At 54.8% G+C, this 18,405-nt stretch overlaps 1 protein-coding gene across 1 annotated transcript in view; it reads left to right on the plus strand.

Annotated features, from left to right (window-relative positions):
• The window catches only part of CACNA1E (calcium voltage-gated channel subunit alpha1 E), a 93,588-nt gene extending 84,609 nt beyond the window's left edge, over nucleotides 1–8,979 (plus strand). Inside the window, exons 40-48 of the mRNA XM_041419978.1 lie at nucleotides 221–326; nucleotides 1,732–1,839; nucleotides 2,761–2,861; nucleotides 3,131–3,237; nucleotides 3,794–3,902; nucleotides 5,308–5,436; nucleotides 6,827–7,007; nucleotides 7,092–7,282; nucleotides 8,440–8,979. Coding sequence (XP_041275912.1) covers nucleotides 221–326; nucleotides 1,732–1,839; nucleotides 2,761–2,861; nucleotides 3,131–3,237; nucleotides 3,794–3,902; nucleotides 5,308–5,436; nucleotides 6,827–7,007; nucleotides 7,092–7,282; nucleotides 8,440–8,979 — 1,572 coding nt within the window. The remainder of the gene's footprint in view (nucleotides 1–220; nucleotides 327–1,731; nucleotides 1,840–2,760; nucleotides 2,862–3,130; nucleotides 3,238–3,793; nucleotides 3,903–5,307; nucleotides 5,437–6,826; nucleotides 7,008–7,091; nucleotides 7,283–8,439) is intronic.
• The last annotated feature ends 9,426 nt before the right edge of the window (nucleotides 8,980–18,405 follow it).

Below are 18,405 nucleotides of genomic sequence, written 5' to 3' on the forward strand. Positions count from 1 at the left end.
GGGGGGGGGCGGTGGGGTGATCCTTGCCCTTCTTTTTTGGCTGTGCTGTTTTGACACTCCTTGTTGCTTTTTATTTTTTCTTTATTTCTTTATTTTTTTAATTTTGATTTTTTTTTTTTTACCCCCTTTTGTTTAATGTTTAATTTCTTTTCCTCCAGCCTGGTCGATGTGTTTTTCGATATTGTTTTCCGTCCGCTGTTTTCTTCTCTCTCTTGCGCAGAGACTGGTGCTGATGAACATGCCCGTGGCTGAGGACATGACAGTCCACTTCACCTCCACCCTCATGGCCCTGATCCGCACGGCCTTGGACATCAAAATTGCCAAAGGTAAAGGCTGTGGCAGAGAGGGGCACTCTGCAACCCTTTGCAGACTGCCCACGGTCCTTTTGTAGAATCCCGGCATGGGTTTGTGTTGGGAAGAGCCTTAAAGATCATCCTGTTCCACCCTCCTGCCATGGACAGGGACGCTTCCCACCACCCATCCAGCCTGGCCTTGGATACTTCCAGGGATGGGGCATCCACGGCTTCTCTGGGCAATATGCCCCAGGGCCTCACCACCTTCTGAATTTCTTCCTAATATCCAAGATCAATCTACCCTCTCTCAGCTTAATATCCTTCTTCCTTTTCTTATCACCTCACAAAAAAGTCCCTTTCTCTTTGGCCGTGCTGAGGACTCCACAGCTCATTTGGGATCCAGAGCCTGGATGCACATGGATGGGAGCAAGTACATTGAATAGGCAAATTTCTGCCACTTTCTGTTAAAAAAAAAATAAAAAATCTATCTCTCTAGGGAAGAGGTAGAGAATCCTTCATCAGAAACTGTTCTAGAGAAGAGAAACAGCTCGATGTCCACTGTATAATGGAGGAGAGAGAATTCCCCTTCCTCCCCATGTAAAAAGCCAAACCAAGGATGGAAAATATGTGCTTGGCTTTCTTAGGCTGTGGGGAAAAGAAACCTCTCTGTCTCTCAGGGAAGATAAAATGTTCAGAGCAGGAAAACCTCCTTTGCTGTTGTTACTAGGAAAGGCTGTGATTCATCAGATCAAAAACTTCCTGCAGAAACATGGCATTTTCAATAAAACATCCCCTAGGAACAGCTCAGCTATTGGGAGAAAACCCAGCCCAGGGTAAGATGTCATCCAAAGCCCAGTGCTCAGACAACAAGCATGGGTTCAAACCCCTCCAGACAAAGCAGAGATTTGAACCTGGGTGTCCTACAGCTCATCCAAATTGCCTCTGTGCTTGGGTGGCTCTATTGGGGCACGTTGACAGCTTCTGATGGTCCTGGGGCTTCCTAAGCTCAGCAAAGCCCTGGCCAGAGAGCTCTGCTCTCCGTGCACAGCCTCGCCGAGCATTTCAGGATTTACCAAGCGGAGCTGCTCTTCCACCAGCACATGATCTGCTCACCAGCAAAAAGAAAGTGGGGCAGCAGCAGGTGTGAGTGGGCTGGAGTGGGATTGGAGCTGCAGAGACGGACCCAAGGCAAGCTTGAAGGTGGCAGCTTTGAGTGGGAGGGCAGGGGATGGGGAGATGGAGGCACATATGGAAGGGATGGTGGGAAGGTTTCCCTGTGGGAGCAGGAGACCGGGCTGGCTGATGGAAGATGGCCCTCCCAGCCCAGAGAGATGGATGCTGAGGTGGAACCTCACTTCAGGATGGGAAAGGGAGGTTGGCTGGACCCTGGTGCCGAGGTTTGATGTGTTTGGGCCGTTTTTGCTCCCTGCTGTTGAAGGTGGTGCAGATTGGCAGCAGTTGGACTCTGAGCTTCAAAAGGAGATCCTGACCATTTGGCCTCACCTCTCCCAGAAGATGCTTGACCTGTTGGTACCCATGCCAAAAAGTGAGTCTCTGGGGGGGGGCGGTCATTGCTTTCAAACTCCCCTCATCCCCACAGCAACTTCTTCCCAAAGGGAGGTGGGGACTGGCCAGACCCATCCCCAGATAAAGGAGAAGTGGGGGAAGGGTTTATTCTGCCTTGTTCTGCTTGGGAACTCTCTGGAAAACCACCCAGTTTGCAGGGATCTACTCCTGCCAAAGCCACAGTCACCTGTAAATCCTCTCTGGAGCACAGCAGGGAGGGAGGCTGAGCACACCTGTAGGAATATGTTGTTTGTTGATGGAGTGGCAATTTATTTTTTTTTTTTTTTGTTTGGTTTGGTTTCTTTTTTGGTTTTGTTTTTTGGTTTTTTAGTGTTGGAAACAGAACAGTTTTAATAAAAGGCAAAATAACAAAGCTCTTTACAGAGAAAAAATGAACTAGGGCAAGAGGTTCTTGCTCCTGGTAAAACGCCTTACAAAAGTGATTAGTTTCTTTGTTCTCTTCTTTTTCTAGTAAATTGCCTAGGAGAGACTTTTTGGTTTCTGTCCAACTGGCTATCCTTAAGTTTGAGGTAAAGTCTCTAAGGTCCTATGAAGTGTCTTTTTACCTAATTGAAAAGAGAAACTTCTGAGCTTTTTTCCTTTTTTAGAAGACAAAAGATAATTTTGTCATTCCATCAACAGAAAGCACATTTCTACACACACCTGATGATATGATGAGGACGTATGCCTTGGTGGCTTAGGATGATGATGATTTCAAGCCATCTCCATCTGTTTCATCTCCATGAGGAGTGTCTGGGTGCTCAGCACTCTCTTTTTCGGAGTGCTGAGAAGAGTTTGAGGCTCACCAGGGTATCCCAGAGCAGGGCTCTTCCCAAGATCCACGCTGGTGCCTTCTCTTACAACACAAGTGACCCTATTTTGTTCCCTCTCACGCTCCCAGCCTCTGACCTGACTGTTGGCAAAATATATGCAGCCATGATGATCATGGATTACTACAAGCAGAGCAAGGCGAAGAAGCAGCGGCAGCAGCTGGAGGAGCAGGTGAGGCTCAGCCAGGGCAGGACAGGGATATTCAGATCACCCTCTCTGCTTTCCCATCACCTCCCAGCCCAACGTGCAGCCAGCTGGGATGAAAACAATGGCTCAGGTCGGGGTTTGGGGCTACAAAGCATGTCTGTGGTCATCCTCAGTCCCTGGCAGGAAACATGAGCATGGTGTCCTCTTTCTGAGTGGTGGGAGCTTGGCTGGGGAAGCACTGGATGTTCATCCACGTTTCCTACAGGCTCAGTTTCTTCCTTTCCCCAATGTAGAAAAATGCCCCCATGTTCCAGCGCATGGAGCCATCCTCTCTGCCACAGGAAATCATCTCCAATGCCAAGGCTCTGCCGTACCTCCAGCAGGACACCCTCTCGGGCCTGTGAGTGCTGCCTCGTCACTTTTCTGTTCCTGCAGCCCTCTTTCCTTCTTGGAGCTGGCACTGGGCTGCAGAAAGGGTTAAACTGCTGCTGGGAGCAGAGAGGAATCTCCTGGCACAAAGCTTTGGCAGGATTCTGGGTACCTGGTGTGTGTCAGCATCACCAGCAGCAGCCGAGGTGGGAAAAGGGGATGGCAAGGGGTCTGTGGATGCTTTTCCTGCAGGATCATCCTGGCACTCTTCACCCAGGGTGAAGATGGACCCAGGAGCTGTTGAACATTGCAGGGTCACTGGGGGATTCGAGCACCCTGGCTGGTGGGAATTAGGTGATAAGGGTTTCTGTCACTCCCCTTGGGATGTCCCACTGCTGCTGCAGGACTCGGGGCACTGGTGTCCTGTCCTGCCTTGGGGAACCACTTCAGCTCTCCAGGGAACTTGATGTTTGTCTCAAACACGGGGTCTCAGCAGCCTGGGGGGCAGGCACGGGGCTCCCCAGCTCTGACTGCAGGAGAGGTGACCCCAGGGTTGTGGCCTCCCTGAAGCTGGGCTGTGTTTGCAGGAGCAGCCGAGGCGGGTTCCCCTCGCTCAGCCCGCTCTCGCCACAGGAGATCTTCCAGCTGGCGTGCATGGATCCGGCCCAGGAGCAGTTCCAGGAGCACCAGTCTCTGGTAAAGTCATGCACTGCTCCTCTGCAGCCCCAGCATGGATGCTGGTTGGCACGGGGAGGTGTGGGGAGTGAGCAAAGCTCAGGGATGGCAGCTGCTGGGTCATGCACAGATCCAAAATGGGACAAATACCCCTGGATGTGCTGTTCCTCACCTCTGGCACTGGGGACACAGCCATCTCTGGACCTGCCTTGATCCGTGGGGCCAGGCAGCACAAGTGCTTTTGGGGTGAGAGCTGTGACCAATGTCCTGCAGTAAAATATCCTTCTCTCCACAGGCTATTTTTTCCACTGAGCACTCATGTCAGTGGGTTACCCCGTGCTGAGTGATGGTATCTGATGTTTTCAGATTCGTGTCCATTTTGTTGTCAGTGGTGGTGTCCCCAGTCCCCAGCCAAGCTGTCAAACTGTCTCCAGCAGGAGCAGCCCTCTCTGGCCTCCTGTCTGTCTGTGTGTGTATATATATATCACATATTTATATATATCACACATCTATATATATCACACATCTCTATATGTCTGCGTTCCTGCACCACCCGTGCAGTGTGGCACCACCGTGTGTCCCCAGCCCGCTCCGTGTCCCCAGGGTCTGTAGCTCTGTGTCACCTGTGTATGACACAGGCAGGCATCCCCTGCCTCAGCCACCCCAGCCATGTGGGGAGGGGGCAGCTCAGACTCCCCCTGCCCCCATAAAGTCACCTTCCAGTGACCTCCAGGGTCGTTCTGTGCCCGTCTCCTCGACACCGTGAGTGAATGTGAACATCCATAGAGTCCCCTAAAAACTGGGAATTAACCAAAGCATTTAAGTGCTGTGGGCAGTATGTGCTCTTTTAACAGGGATGTGGCCAGGAAGATCTGATTTTTTTGAAAATCCATTTGTCCCCTCCTGGCAAAAGAAGGAGTTAAACCCTGAGCAGACAGTGTGCCCCCAGACCCAGGCAGGGTTTCCACTGTTGCTGTAGAGGTGCAAGGGCAGCTGGCCATCAGGCAAGCCTGAAGCACCACATCAGGGCTCACCTGGGGGACAGTGAACTGGAGGGTATTTTTCAGTGGCAATGTGATGAATTCTAATGGCTTAGACTCTCTTTTTCATAGGATCATTGAATAGTTTGGGTTGGAAGAGACCTTTTAAGCTCATCTATTTCCACCCCTCCTGCCATGAGCAGGGACATCTTCAACCAGAGCACGTTGCTCAGATCCCCATCCAACCTGGCCTTGAACACTTCCAGGGAGGGAGAATCCACCACCTCTCTGGGCAACCCGTGCTAGTGTTTTACCACCAGTTTTTGGCCAGCTTAAATTCTGCCCCTGGCTGAGCAAGCAGGGCTGTCCCCTGCCAAGAGGGCCAAAGCAGCGCGCTGCCCTGCTCCAAGCCCATCCCAAGAGCTTGGCTGTGTGTTTGTTTCCAGGAGCCAGAGGTTAGGGAGTTTCAAAGAGTGCAGCCCTCTAACCGTGGCAGCTACCTTCCCGTGGACAATCAGGATCACGCTGTCTCTGGGAGGGCCTCCTCCATGCCTCGTCTCACTGTGGATCCCCAGGTAAAACCAAGCAAAGCCCCCACAGGTGCTGGGTCTGATCAAAGCCTGCCAGATAATGCTGGGGCTTCTCTCTGTGCTGAGCCCGTGGTATCCCCAGCACCCTGATACCGGAGCTTCTCCCCTTCTTTGGGTGCTGCACAAGGACAAGAGCTGCTCTTGCCCTACAAGGGGGATGCTGGCAGCAGAGAGCAGCGTGAGGGATCCATCTGCAGGCTGGTGGGGGAGGTCCAGGATCATGTTCTCCCCCTCCTTTCCTCCAGCCCTGGGCACTGGCTGAGGTTTGAGGAGCCCCAGCCCAGCTGTCAGATGACCACAGGTGATGATGCCTTCTCTGTCCTTTCCCGTCGTCCCAACACGTGCACTTCTCTGTCTGTCCAGGGGAACCCAGGCCACGTCTCACCTCCTCATCTGTCTGCCTGGTTTCTCTGTTGTTCTGTCCTGTGCTTAGCCTCCCCCAAGACACAGACTTTTTTTGGGGTTTGGTGTTGCTGTGAAGTCTCTGAGTCTGCTGTCTCACCTTGGTGCAGGCACCAAGTCCTGGTGTGGCACTTTGTGGGGGTGTGAAGACAAAGGGAGGCTTTGTCTCATGGGCTGTCTTGGTCATTCAGCAGCAAAGGAGATGAGCAGAAGGAGGGGATGGGAGCAGGAGAGGTGAGAGGAGATGGAGAACAGCCTAAGGCTGCAGTGGCAAAGAGCTGCTAGAATTAAGCAAAGGAATTATGGAAGGAGGTGATGTTTTCCCCATAACGTGTGAAAACACAGGGTGTAATGAGGGAAGAAGGTAGGAAGGAGAAGCATGGAAGGGAGAAAGAAAAGGACAGGGAAGATAAAACAACAGCATGGGTGAGTAGATAGGGAATGAGTGCAGGGGAAAGGGTTTGGGATGCGGGAATAAAGGAAGAGTAGGGAGGCATGTGGAAAAGTGGTGGCAGCTGGACAAATGAACACAGAGCAAGGGGCACTGCGGGACCCCTCTGTGCCAACAATCTTTTCAAGGACTGCTCCTCTTGACCTTGCTTTCCTAGTGGGGAGGGATGCTGGGGAGGCAGCTTGGGGGGCAACGCTCAGGTGCCCCTCTGTGTCCCCACACACAGGGGCAGGTGCTGCTGCTCTCCCCCCAGCCCCTGGGCTTGGCTTTTCCTGTGCAGCACAGCTCCAGCCCGCTGGGGAAGGGCAGCCCACGAGCTCCAAGGCTAAACCCTGCTTTCCTCCCACCCCAGATTTGTGCAGAGATTATCTGGGGGGACTCTGTTCTCAGGCTGGCTGCCCCCACCCCAAATTTCCCCATCCCACAGTGTGGCCATCCCCTGGTGGGGGTGAACCGGTCACTCTTGACCCCCAGCCCCGCCTGGGGCTAATGCTGTCCCCGGCTGGCCGGGGTTGCTTGCAGGTGGTGACAGACACCAGCTCCATGCGGAGATCGTTCTCCACCATCCGGGACAAGCGGCCCAACAGCTCCTGGCTGGATGAGTTCTCCATGGAGCGCAGCAGCGACAACACCTACAAGTCCCGCCGGCGCAGCTACCACTCCTCGCTCCAGCTGTCCGCCCGGCGCCTCAACGCTGACTCGGGTGAGCCCAAAAAAACCCAAAAACCCCTCCAGCTGAGCTGCTGCAGAGGGGGTGGTGCTGGGGACTGACTGGGGTGTCCTGCAGGCCACCGGTCCGAGGGGCACCGCTCGGGCAGGGAGCGGGGCCGATCTAAAGAGCGCAAGCACCTGCTGTCCCCTGACATCTCCCGCTGCAACTCCGAGGAGAGGAGTCCCCAGGCGCAGGAGGAGTCGCCGGAGCGGCGGCGCGAGTCCCGGTCACCCAGCGAGGGCAGGTCACAGACACCCAGCAGGCAGGTGGGTGACAGGATTCCTTCCTAAGCATAATGAAAAACCAGGAAGACAAGCCCCAATTCTGGGAGCTCTGAACCATCTCATCTCCTGGTGGTGGCATCTCTGTGTCTCCCGTGAGCAGAGTGGGTTGGGGCTGCTGGGGCACCCTGCAGAGTGTTTGGGGACTGGGGTGGATCTCACGGTGATCCTCTTGCTGCTATGGCATCCGCTCCCTGCCAAGGTCAAGGTGTCCCAGCCTGGAGGTGCCAGTGCTTGAGTGAGCTTGAAGCCACCCATGGAGATGCCACCCGTGGAGAGCAGCAGATGGCAAGTCATCAGCTCTTCCTACGGTGGGTTTGGGAGTGCTTTTTGCTTTTGACCACCAAGAACATGGAATCATAGAGTATCCTGAGTTGGAACAGAGCACAAGGATCATCGAGTCCAACTCAGAATCCCACCATGTGCCCGAGAGCATTGTCTGAATGCATCTTGAGCTCTGTCAGTCTTGGTGCTGTGACCACTTCCTTGGGCAGGTGCCTTTTCCAATGCCTGACCTCCCTCTGGGTGAAGCACTTTTTCCAGATATCCAACCTAAACCTCCTCTGGCACAGCTTCAAACTGTTCCCTTGGGTCCTGTCACTGGCCACCAGGAAGATCAGTGCCTGCCCGTGTGCTTGCCTTTGTGAGGAAGCCACAGACCACAATGAGCTCATGGGGCAGGGATGGGGCAGAACTGCTGTTTCAAGACAGAGGTGGCTTCCAAGGGTGCTCAGGGTGCGGGGAGAGGGGGTGTGGTGTGCTGTGGTGTGGAGCTGTGTGTGGTGCGGTGTGGTGTTGTGTGGTGTGCTGTGGTGTGGCGTGGTGTGGCGTGTTGTGTGTGGTGTGGTGTATTGTTGTATGGTGTGGTGTGTGGTGTGGTGTTGTGTGGTGTGGTGTTGTATGCAGCGTTGTGTGGTGTGGTGTGGTGCAGTGTGGTGTTGTGGGTGGTGTGGTGCTGTGTGTGGTGCGGTGTGCTGTGCTGTGGTGTTGTGTGCTGTGGTGTGTAGCGTGGTGTTGTGTGGCGTTGTGTGTGCTGTGGTGCTGTGTGTGGTGCGGTGTGCTGTGCTGTGCTGTGGTGCTGTGTGTGGTGCGGTGTGGTGTGGTGCTGCCTGCATTCCCCAGCGTGTCCCGGTGCGTTGCAGGGCATGGGCTCCCTGAGCGAAAGCTCCATCCCCTCCATCTCGGACACCAGCACGCCCCGGCGAGGCCGCCGCCAGCTGCCGCCGGTGCCCCCCAAGCCGCGTCCCCTCCTGTCCTACGCCTCCATGCTGCGACACGCCGGGGACACCTCTCCTCCCGCCGACGAGAGCGAGGGCGGCTCTCCGCTGCTCTCCTCCACCCTGGATCCCAACACGGCCGGCCCGGCCGAGTCTTCCAGCTCGCCGGCGGGGAAGCAGAGCCGGCAGTCCACGCCGCAGCGCTACATCTCGGAGCCCTACCTGGCGCTGCACGACGACTCGCACGCCTCAGACTGCGGTGAGGAGGAGACGCTCACCTTCGAGGCGGCCGTGGCCACCAGCCTGGGCCGCTCCAACACCATCGGCTCGGCGCCGCCGCTGCGGCACAGCTGGCAGATGCCCAACGGGCACTACCGGCGGCGGAGGCGAGGGGCAGCGCAGGGCGTCATGTGCGGGGCCAGCATCGACGTGCTCAGCGACACCGAGGAAGATGACAAGTGCTAGAAGCTGCCCCCGCCCCGAGCCTCAAACCCGCGACCCGACCCCACCTCGGCTGCCCCCCATCCCGCCCTGCCCTTCTCCAATGCATGCTCTTCGCCACGCCTGGGAATGAAACTAAAAACCAAAACCAAACGCAGGGGGAAAACAAAACGTAACAAAACAAAACAAAAAAAAAAAAAACCCCAACCAAACAAAGAAAAAAAAATCCAAACCCCACCTCAAACCGACCGGAACGGCCGGGGAAGGAAAAGGAGAGAGAGAAAAAAAGCAACAAAAAAGAAAAGAAATGGGGAAAAAAAAAAGTCTTTGTGCAAAAAAAAAAAAAAAAAAAAAAAAAAACCCAACCAAACAAAGAAAAAAAATCCAAACCCCACCCCAAACCGACCGGAACGGCGGGGGAAGGAAAAGGAGAGAGAGAAAAAAAGCAACAAAAAAGAAAAGAAATGGGGAAAAAAAAAAGTCTTTGTGCAAAAAAAAAAAAAAAAAAAGGGGGAAAAAAAAAAGTTTTTTGTCAAAAAAAAAAAAAAAAAAAGGGAAAAAAAAAAAAAAAAAAAGTTGAAAAATTTTAATTTTTTTTTTTTTTTTTTTCTGCACAGAGAAGCATTTGATGGGCAGCAGAGCAGCCTGGCCGGGTTGGTGTGCTGGGGAAAAGGGAGAGGCCCCCCGGTCACAGCCCTGCTCCCTGCCCCGAGAAAGATCCCTGGGAAAGCTCATCCCGAGGGATTTTTTGCTCCCTATGGCCGGAGAATCCCAGCAAAGGGATGCAAGTGACCCCCTTTGCTCTGTCGCTTGGGCTTGTGCTGCTGTGGCTTTGAACTTCCCTCCCCGAGGGTCCCATCCTGCCTGGAAAAGGGGCAAGATGCGACGGTGGGGGCAGGGGATGAGGGGCTGGGATGCACCCAGACAGACCAGAGCAGCTCTGGCTGCCAGAGGGGGCAAAACTCCTGGTTTGTACTGGGGCTGGGGGGCTCAGTGCTGCCGAATGTACCCTGTGTCCCGCTGACATATATTTATTTATATACGGAGAACTCTAGGTGTGCCTGTGTGTGTATATACGGGGTGTGTGTGTGTATATATATTTATATGCTGTATATATAAAGATATACACATACATAGATTTGTTTTAATCACCTGACAATGCTGGCGAGCCCCTTGTGGCTCCTGCTGCCTGCACCCTGCTTTGGTGGGGGCAGGACCAAGCATCCCCGGGGGGCTGCTGTACAGAGCATTGGGAATGTCACCTTGCTCCCTCTCCCAGGTGTTTCCAGCGCTGGGAATTGCATTTTCTCTCTTAGAAATGGCTGTGCCGAGGGCTCCTTGGGCAGCTCGGTGCTTGCAGGAGGGGAATGCCCAAGGGATGAGGACAGAGCTGTCCCAGGGAGAATGCAGTGCCAAGGGGGTGATGGCAAACCTCTCTCTCAGAGGCCTCTTTGCTTGTTTTCCCAGGAAAAGAAGATATCCATGTCTGCAGGGGAGTGAAGATGTTGTGAGTGCATGATGTACCTTTAAGATCTTTCCTCTGGGCACAGGCATCCGGGTTTGTCACCAGCCCTGCCTCAGTTTCCCCTGCAGCCATGGCCCCACTGGGGGCCTGGCACCCCTTTGGAGAAGGGCTGCCATGGGGGACTGGTTGTGCAAACCCCATGGCTCCAGTGTGGGAGCAGGTGGGTGTCCAAGAGCTGGGGAGACTTTGGGAAGGAGCAGGGTGGCTCAGCCCTCCTGCAAACACTGAGAATGCAGAACAGGGCCGCCTTCCAGCGCCAGTCATTAATTAATCTGCTAATTATGTGCTGTCAGCTCGCAACGATCCCTGCTGTGGGTGCAGTGCTGTGCCTGCCAGCCCGGGGAGGTGCTGCTGGTGGCCCGTGGTGATGGGTGGCTCACCCTGGGGACTCGTGCCATGTTTCTGCTATGAGTTGTGTCTGTTGTCAGCCCCAGCGTGGTCCTGGGGAGCTGGAGGGTGCTGTGCCTTTGGAGCCTCAGGGAAGGGCTTGTTCTGAGGCCTGGGGGATGCTCGGTGTGTTTGGACCGGGCGTGGTGGCCGTGAGTGGAGATGGGATGTGGGGATGGGCAGGTGAAGGCAGCACAGCCCTCACCCTGCCCTTCCTCCTGCCCACAGCTTTGCTTTGCTGCAGGTTGTTGTGGTCTGGGCCTTTGGGGCTGTTGTCCAGCTGAGCAGCAGCTCTGGTCAGGCTTTGCTTTGGTCCTGGATAGCTCATGTGTTCTCCTGATGGAAAGATGCACAAACTGCCCTGCTCCTGCATGTGCAGATCATGCCCTGATTGCTTTGTGAGCTCCCCCGAGGGAGCTCTGCTTTGTGAGAAGCAAATCCCAGTGGCTCTGAAGGCTTCCTGCTCCAGGGCTCGTGCATGGACCAAACCCCCTCCTTCTCATGGCCAGAGCGCCCTCTGTGCCCCCCTTACAGGGCCCAAAGCTCCTCCTGCCTCCAGCGGTCCCTGATGGTGGGGGGCACCTCTGCCGTCCCTGCTGCTTCCCAAACAGACACTTCCACCTGCCCAGGGATCCCAAAATTCCACAGGCAGACCTCTCCCTGCCTTTGGCTCCGATCCTGCTTATCCCCCCCTCTGGGCTCTTGGGGACAAACCATGTCCCATGCAGCCGTGGGGAAGGTCCCTGCTGGTGGCTGGGGACACGGGCATCACCTGTTCCCTTCCAGCCAGCCGGGAGCAGCTCGTGGCTTCACCCTGAAGCTTCCGGAGCTCTGGAATTTGGGAGAGCCGGGTCTGGCGGGCAGCGTGGGATGGCGCAGGGCCGGGGACAGGGGACGCGGTGCTGCTGGGGGCAGGGGAAGGCGATGCCGTACCTGCTCTAAATATAGGTGTCGGTATCGTCTCCTTCTAAATGCGGAAAGGTGTCTGACAATGCGCCGGGCTCTGAGTAAGAGCCCGCGGAGGGGGGGAGGAGGCGGCTTTTTGTGTCTGTGCCTGGCGGGTGGGAGGGAGGCAGCGATGCTCTCCAAGCGGGGGCACGTTTCATGCGGATTTCGAGCTTTTCGGGCGCTTTTCTTTCCTCCAGCCCCGGGCATGGGGCCGGCGAGCGGTGTTGGTGATGTGGCACAGGATGGGGCACAACCCCCGGGGCGCACCCCGGGCTGCAGCGCCCGAACCTGAGCTTTTTAGCATGTCAGCCCTGTGTTTAAACAACATACAGAAACTGTGTGGAACAAAACACAGCCCCTTTTCACCCGGAAAGGGTCCGGAAACGCCCCGCTTCTGCCTCTCCTGGAGCAGCCGCAGCGCTGCTGCCGCGGTGGGGGACAGGCAGGGACCTGCGGGGACACGGTGCCACCTCCACAGCGCGTCTCTGAAACCAAAAACAACCCCCAGGAGAGCCACGGGAAGGACTGTGCCGAGGGGGGAGGTAAACCGGCCCCGAGGCACCACTGCAGCCTGTGCCTTGCTTTCAAGGCGCTGGACTCGGCTTTGCTGCTGTGCAATCTCTCCTCTGTGGATTTTTGGACATTTCCGCAGCCTCCCGGACACCAGGACTGTGCCACTCGGTGCCTGCTGGCCATGCTGGGCCACGGGAGGCAGGATGGGGAGGGGGGGGGATGTATTTCAACCTCTGCCTGCACAGGACATGCCCTGGCCAGGCAGGAGTTCACCAGTGGCATGCAACTGGTTCCCAGTTCGGTGCTGGGACTGGATTCAAAGCCCTGCAAATCTCCTGGGGGGGCTGTGGTGGGTGTGTGAGGAGGTGTGACAGCCCTGGCACACAGAGCCCAGCTGTGCCCTCCAGGCTGGCTGTCCCAGCACCATCCTCCTGTCCCCCCAGGAGGCCTTGGATGGCAGAACCCCTCAGGAGTGGGGCTGGTGTCTCCTGGGGCCGTGGGAGGGTGGGTGGGAGATGCTCTGCCTTCATCCCCCAGGCTCTGGGGTGGGATGTTGTAACATAACCTGCTCGTTTGGACCCAAACGGGGAACCGAGCTGACCACCAACAATGTACAACTCCTCAATGTTTTTTGTCAAAAGGAAAGAAAAATAAAACCTTGTTGTAAAGAACCGCTGCAGGCTTGGTCTCATTGGCATCCCCCCGTGCTGGGGGGGCCGTGGGGACTCTGGGTGATGCCATGGACCCCTGAAAATGTCCCCATGGCAGGGAGGGGGAGGCACACAGCCTGTGCTGGCACTGCCATGACGTGGGATGGGGTGTTCTGCAACCCCAGGCAGGGCGGGGGGCTGTGGAGGAGGGGGGCGGGGAGGATATTTGAGATATCCTGGGCTAGCTGTGGCTCGGACCTGGCTGCTTCCAGACACAGGGGCTGAGGGGAACTGGGGTCTGGGGGAGCTGGGAGAGCCAGAGCCAGGAGCCTGAGGAGCTGTTAACGGTGGCACTGCAGCAAACTGGCCAGGGGAAGCCAAGAGCATCACGGTGCCATCGTGGCACTGCAGGAATGCAAGGGAGCAGCATCCTGCACGTTGAGCTTGGAAATCCCGCTGGGATCCGTGCCTTGGGGGCATCCAAAGAGCTTGGCTACCCCTCCATGTCAGGTGGCTGCAGATGCTGTTGCCTGGTCCAAAGCTTGTGGGTGAATTGTCAAGCAAAGATGCTGAAGTCACATCTTTTTTTGCAGGAGTGTTTAAAGCATGAGAAATTCTCAGGCAGCCAGAGTTGAGGCAGCAGCCTGCGGGAGCCTCCAGGCTGAGCTGGGGTGACAGAGATGGTTTGTGGCTTTTCAAGAACACTCTCCTTCTTTCCCAGTACTGTGCCAAGAAGAGCTCAGGGAAGGATGAAGGCAGTCGCCTCCTCTGGACCCCCTGAGCTGAGCTTTATCCTGTGTGTTTCACAAGGACTAAGCCCAAATGACCTGCAGCAGGATCTGGTTTTATCCTGCCCTTCACTTTGTGTGAATTTCCCTCTATTTCCCAAATGCTGACAGATCTGCTTTTCACTTCTCTGGCTCATGAAGTGATAAGAAGTTTTCAGTGGGAAGTGTGGAGTTCCAGGAGATGGCCCAGCTTTGAGAGCACTTCCCGAGGCGATGTATGCAATGACAGCCCAGCATTTTTTCCAGGCTGGGAAGCGAGTTCCCATTTTATAGCCAAAAAAGTGATCTGCAGTCCTGACTGTGGGGAAGGCTCTGCAGGGTGGTGATGCCACCCTCAGCACTGAGGCCTTTGCAGCGCTGTCGGAAGCAGTTTGAGGAGAGGATGTCCTCCTGTGTGGGCCACAAGTGCTGCATTAACATTCCTCAAAGTGACTGTTTTAAGTATGAGCTGCTCCAAAAGCCCTGAAAGCCTTTGGAGCGTGCAGGTCTCTGATGGACATCCCATGGAACCCCACCTCAGATGCTCGTAGGAGGATGAGTGGTGGATGCAGCTGCTTGAGTGCATGACCACATTTCCCCAAATCCCCTAAAATATCAGGGGCCATGGAGAAGACACTCAGAGCTCTGCAGAGGCAGAGCTTCACCCTCACAAGGGAAACTGGTGCTGCAAAATCGGGAGCCTTCACTGTCGGAGAGCCAGAGCTCTGCCTGGCAGGCACAGAGGCTAAAAAAAGCCCCTTGACAAATGGAACAGAAAGGTTAAAATTATCTGTACATCATCTGAATAACAATGGCAATGCAGATTGTACCTGCTTATAATAGCTCCAGGAGACAGGGGATAAATTGGGAACAAAAGTACCCCAGAAACAGATGTGGCTGCCAGAAGTGCTGGGGCTGCTCCTCCTTGAGGAGCCACTGGGGGCAGGGCCACCAGAGCCCAAAATCCTGGTCTGAGTTCTCTTTCAGCTTGCCCTGAATGCTCCAGGACCCTTCCAAGCCCCAGTCCCAGCAGAGCTGCCCGGGCTCCCGTGGGAGCAATCCCAGCCTCTGGTAGCCCAGTGCTGTGCATGGCCTGGGGGACATGAACAGTCCTGTCCTGGGACAGCTGCAGGTCATCACCTCGTAACCTGGGTCTTCCTCCTGAGAAAACACCTTCCTGGGAAGAGAAGAATGGATTCCTCATCATGCTGTTTTTTTTTTTCTCTCTGTCTCTGCCCCGCTGTCCCTCCTGCAAAGCCAAATGAAAGCCCATGACACCGGGTGTGTCTGTAGCTCTGCGGGCATGGGCACTTCTCTAAAGGCTTCCTGGATTATTTTATAGGCAGGATGTCAGCAACTGCACATCCCTGCAAGGGAAGCCTGGCTCTGGTCCTTTGGTCAAACATCTGCTGGTGACTCTGCTCACTCCTCCAGCAGAACAAGGGAATCTTGGCTGTGAGGCTGCTGGAGCCAACCCAAGCCCCTTGTGGGTGCAAAGGACAAGAAGAGGAGGAACTCGAAAGAATGAAACTTTTCTCTTCCTTTTCCCCATCCTAGCGAGGTGTTTAAAATCCATCGGTTCAAGGACGAGGGGGCAGGGCTTGCTCCCGCTGGGGGCACAGCTGATGGCTCGGATGGGAGCCGCCGGGGTGGCTCTCGTCCGCCTCCTTCCCTTTCCTTCCTCTGGTGGCACTTGCAGCACACCAAGGATGTGCGTGGGCTCTGAAGAAGGGCTGGTGCTTACTCACACCGGCAGCCACGTGGAGCTGCCGGCTCGTGGGCGGCCAGCACCGGCAGTTCCTCGGGACAGCATTCCCCCATGGAGGAACATCCCCCCACAGGTGAGCATCCCAGCATCCCCCTGTCAGGAACATCTACCCAGAGGTGGATGCCAAAAACACCAGAGGTTTATGTCCAAAAAGGAGACAGAGGAGTCCTGTAACTTTATTTCAATAAAGGAAGAGGTCATGGGCATTTCCCATGGGAGCTCTCAAATTTTCAGAGGACACAGCCTCCTTTTTATCCTAATTTCCCTCTCTCATTCCCCATTGGCTGAGCTACCTGAGAGGTACAGACTTCCCAAAATGCCTACTACCTAAGATCCCCCTCTAATATATACCCCACCTTTTTCTTTACCTTGTGTCAACCAGTGGAATTCCTACAGACTTTATTATTCTGCCCATTGTTCCTTTCATCTCTCTGTATCTAACTTTATTAATCAGCAGGCCCACAGTTTGTTTCTAAAGACAATTCACTCTCATTCCATTCAGCAAACAGTGGAACACTCCCCATTGTTTCCCCTACCTCTCATCTGGGAGTCATCCTGGGAAACAAAACTCACCAGCCCAGCTTCCTGGTGTCACTTTACATTTGGGATCCTGGTGGGCTCTTTAATTTTACTGTCCAGGATTTCGCCCCAACATTGCTGCCAGCATCTGACCCTAACCACAATGACTCCACTGGTAGAACTCCCAGCCTTCAGACCAGCAATGTGTTTCCCAATCCACTCAGTCATCCCTGGCCATTTCCACATGCATTCCATTGCAGTCCTAAAACTCCGCATTTTCATTGAGCATCCCCTCTGATCCGGCCCTGAAAACACTCCAAAAAACCCTGAAATTGCCATTAAAAACCCCTTAGAGTACTCTTAAAAGCCAAAAAAAGTCCTAAGAAACCAAGAATCCTCTATATGTCCTTAAAATTTGTGGAAAAATCATGAGAAAAACCTGCTCAGCCTCCAAGCCCCACCTGTTGCTGTCTAACCCTCAGATGTCTTCCCTACCTTTTTGCAGTGGGTCTTGCTGTCCTTGTCCTGCTGTAAGGGTTCTTGTCCCAGCAGGAGGGTTCTGGTCTGCTCTCACTGTTGAGGTTGCTGTGTTGTGCTGCTGTTGGGGGAAAGGCTGTTCTTGGGGGGCTGGTTAGGGTGAGGCCAGGGCTGGGCTGAGGGGTGCAGCACCTGTACCCCAACTCACCTCCTAAGCTGTACCCTGTAGCCCTGATCTCCTCTGGACTGTCCAGCCCTCAGCCCTGTCCCTTTATTCCTCAACTCCTCCCTCTGCCCCCCAGCCCTCAGGCTCTGTGTGTCACCCTCAAGCCCCCCCTTTGTCCCCCAAGCCCCCTCTCAGCTCCTGTGTGTCACCCTTAACCCCTCTCCTTTGCCCCTCACCCTCCAGCTGCCCTGCCACCCTCAGCATCTCTGTGTGTCACCCACTGTCCCCTCTCGCTGTTCCTCCCTCAGCTCCCAGCCTCTGTCACCCTCAAGCCCCCACACTGCCCCTCAGCCTCTGTCAAGGCCTTGAAAGCACCCTAAAAAACCCTATAAATTCCCTAAAAAAACCCTAGTTTTCAAAGTGTCTTAAAAACCCCACAAAAACCTAAACATAGCCTCAGAATACCCATAAAATACACTACCCTACTTTCAAAAAAACCCCTCAAACACCCCTAAAAATTCCCAAATAACCTTTAAAAATACCTAAATAGTCCTAAAAGAGCTCTAAAAATACCCCAAAAGTCCTTAATTGCCCTGATAAGACCCTAAAAAAGCCCCTAAAAAATTCCCTCGAAAACCCTAGAAATACCCTAGTCCTAAAAAAGTCCTCCATGTACCCTTAATAGTCCTGAAAAAGCCCTAAAAATTTTAAATAGTCCTAAAAAAGCCCCAAGAACATCTCGAAAAACCCCTAAAAATTCTAATTAGTAGTAAAGAAAGCCTTCAAAACACCCTAAAAAATTCTTCTAAAAGCCCTGATAAAGCCCTAAAGGTATCCTAAACATTCCCAGAAAATTCCTAAAAATTTCCTGAAAAAAAAAACCAAAACAAATATCCTTAAAAATCCCTAAAACCTGCTCAGCTCCCAACAGCTGCCTGTACCTCTCTAACCTAAAAACATCATCCCTACCTTTTAATTGGGGTCACTGCCTGCAGCTGCTGGGAGGGTTCTGGGGCTGTCCCACCATTGGGGTCACTGCCTTGTGCTGCTGGGAGGGTTCTGGGGCTGTCCCACCATTGGGGTCACTGCCTGGAGCTGCTGGGGGGGTTCTGGGGCTGGCCCACCATTGGGGTCACTGCCTGCAGCTGCTGGGAGGGTTCTAGGGCTGTTCCACCATTGGGGTCACTGCCTGCAGCTGCTGTTGAGGAAATCTGGTGTCCCAGGGGTGCTGTTTAGGGTGAGCTTAGGGCTGGGGTGAGGGCTGCTGCACCTGTGCCCTAACCCTACCTGGCACCCTGTGTCCTTTGTGCCCCTAACCCTCAGTGTCACCTCTCCACATGTCAAGGCCCCCCCTCTTTGCCCCTCAGCCTGCAATGTCTGTGTGTCACCCCAAGCCCCTGACATTGTCCCTTGGCCCCCTAACCTCCACCGTGCACTCTCCACCCGGGTAGGGGTGGCTTTTAGGGTGAGGTTAGGGGTGGTGTGAGGGCTGGTTCACCTGTCACCCTCAAGCCCCCCCCACTTTGCCCCTCAAGGCACCCCCTGCCCCTCAGCTTCTTGGTGTCACCCTCAAGTTCCCCACTGCAGCCTCTCAGCGTCTCTGTGCCAGCCTGGAGCCCCCTTTGCTCCTAAAGGCCCCTTCTGCCTCTCAGCTGCCCCCATGCTCTCTGTCACCCTCCAGCCCCCTCAGCCCACAGCCCCTGGTGACACCCTACAGCCCACAGACGTTG

The sequence above is a fragment of the Onychostruthus taczanowskii genome, unplaced genomic scaffold (genome assembly GCF_017590055.1).
Source record: "Onychostruthus taczanowskii isolate IOZ18803 unplaced genomic scaffold, ASM1759005v1 scaffold63, whole genome shotgun sequence".
Lineage (NCBI taxonomy): Eukaryota > Metazoa > Chordata > Aves > Passeriformes > Passeridae > Onychostruthus > Onychostruthus taczanowskii.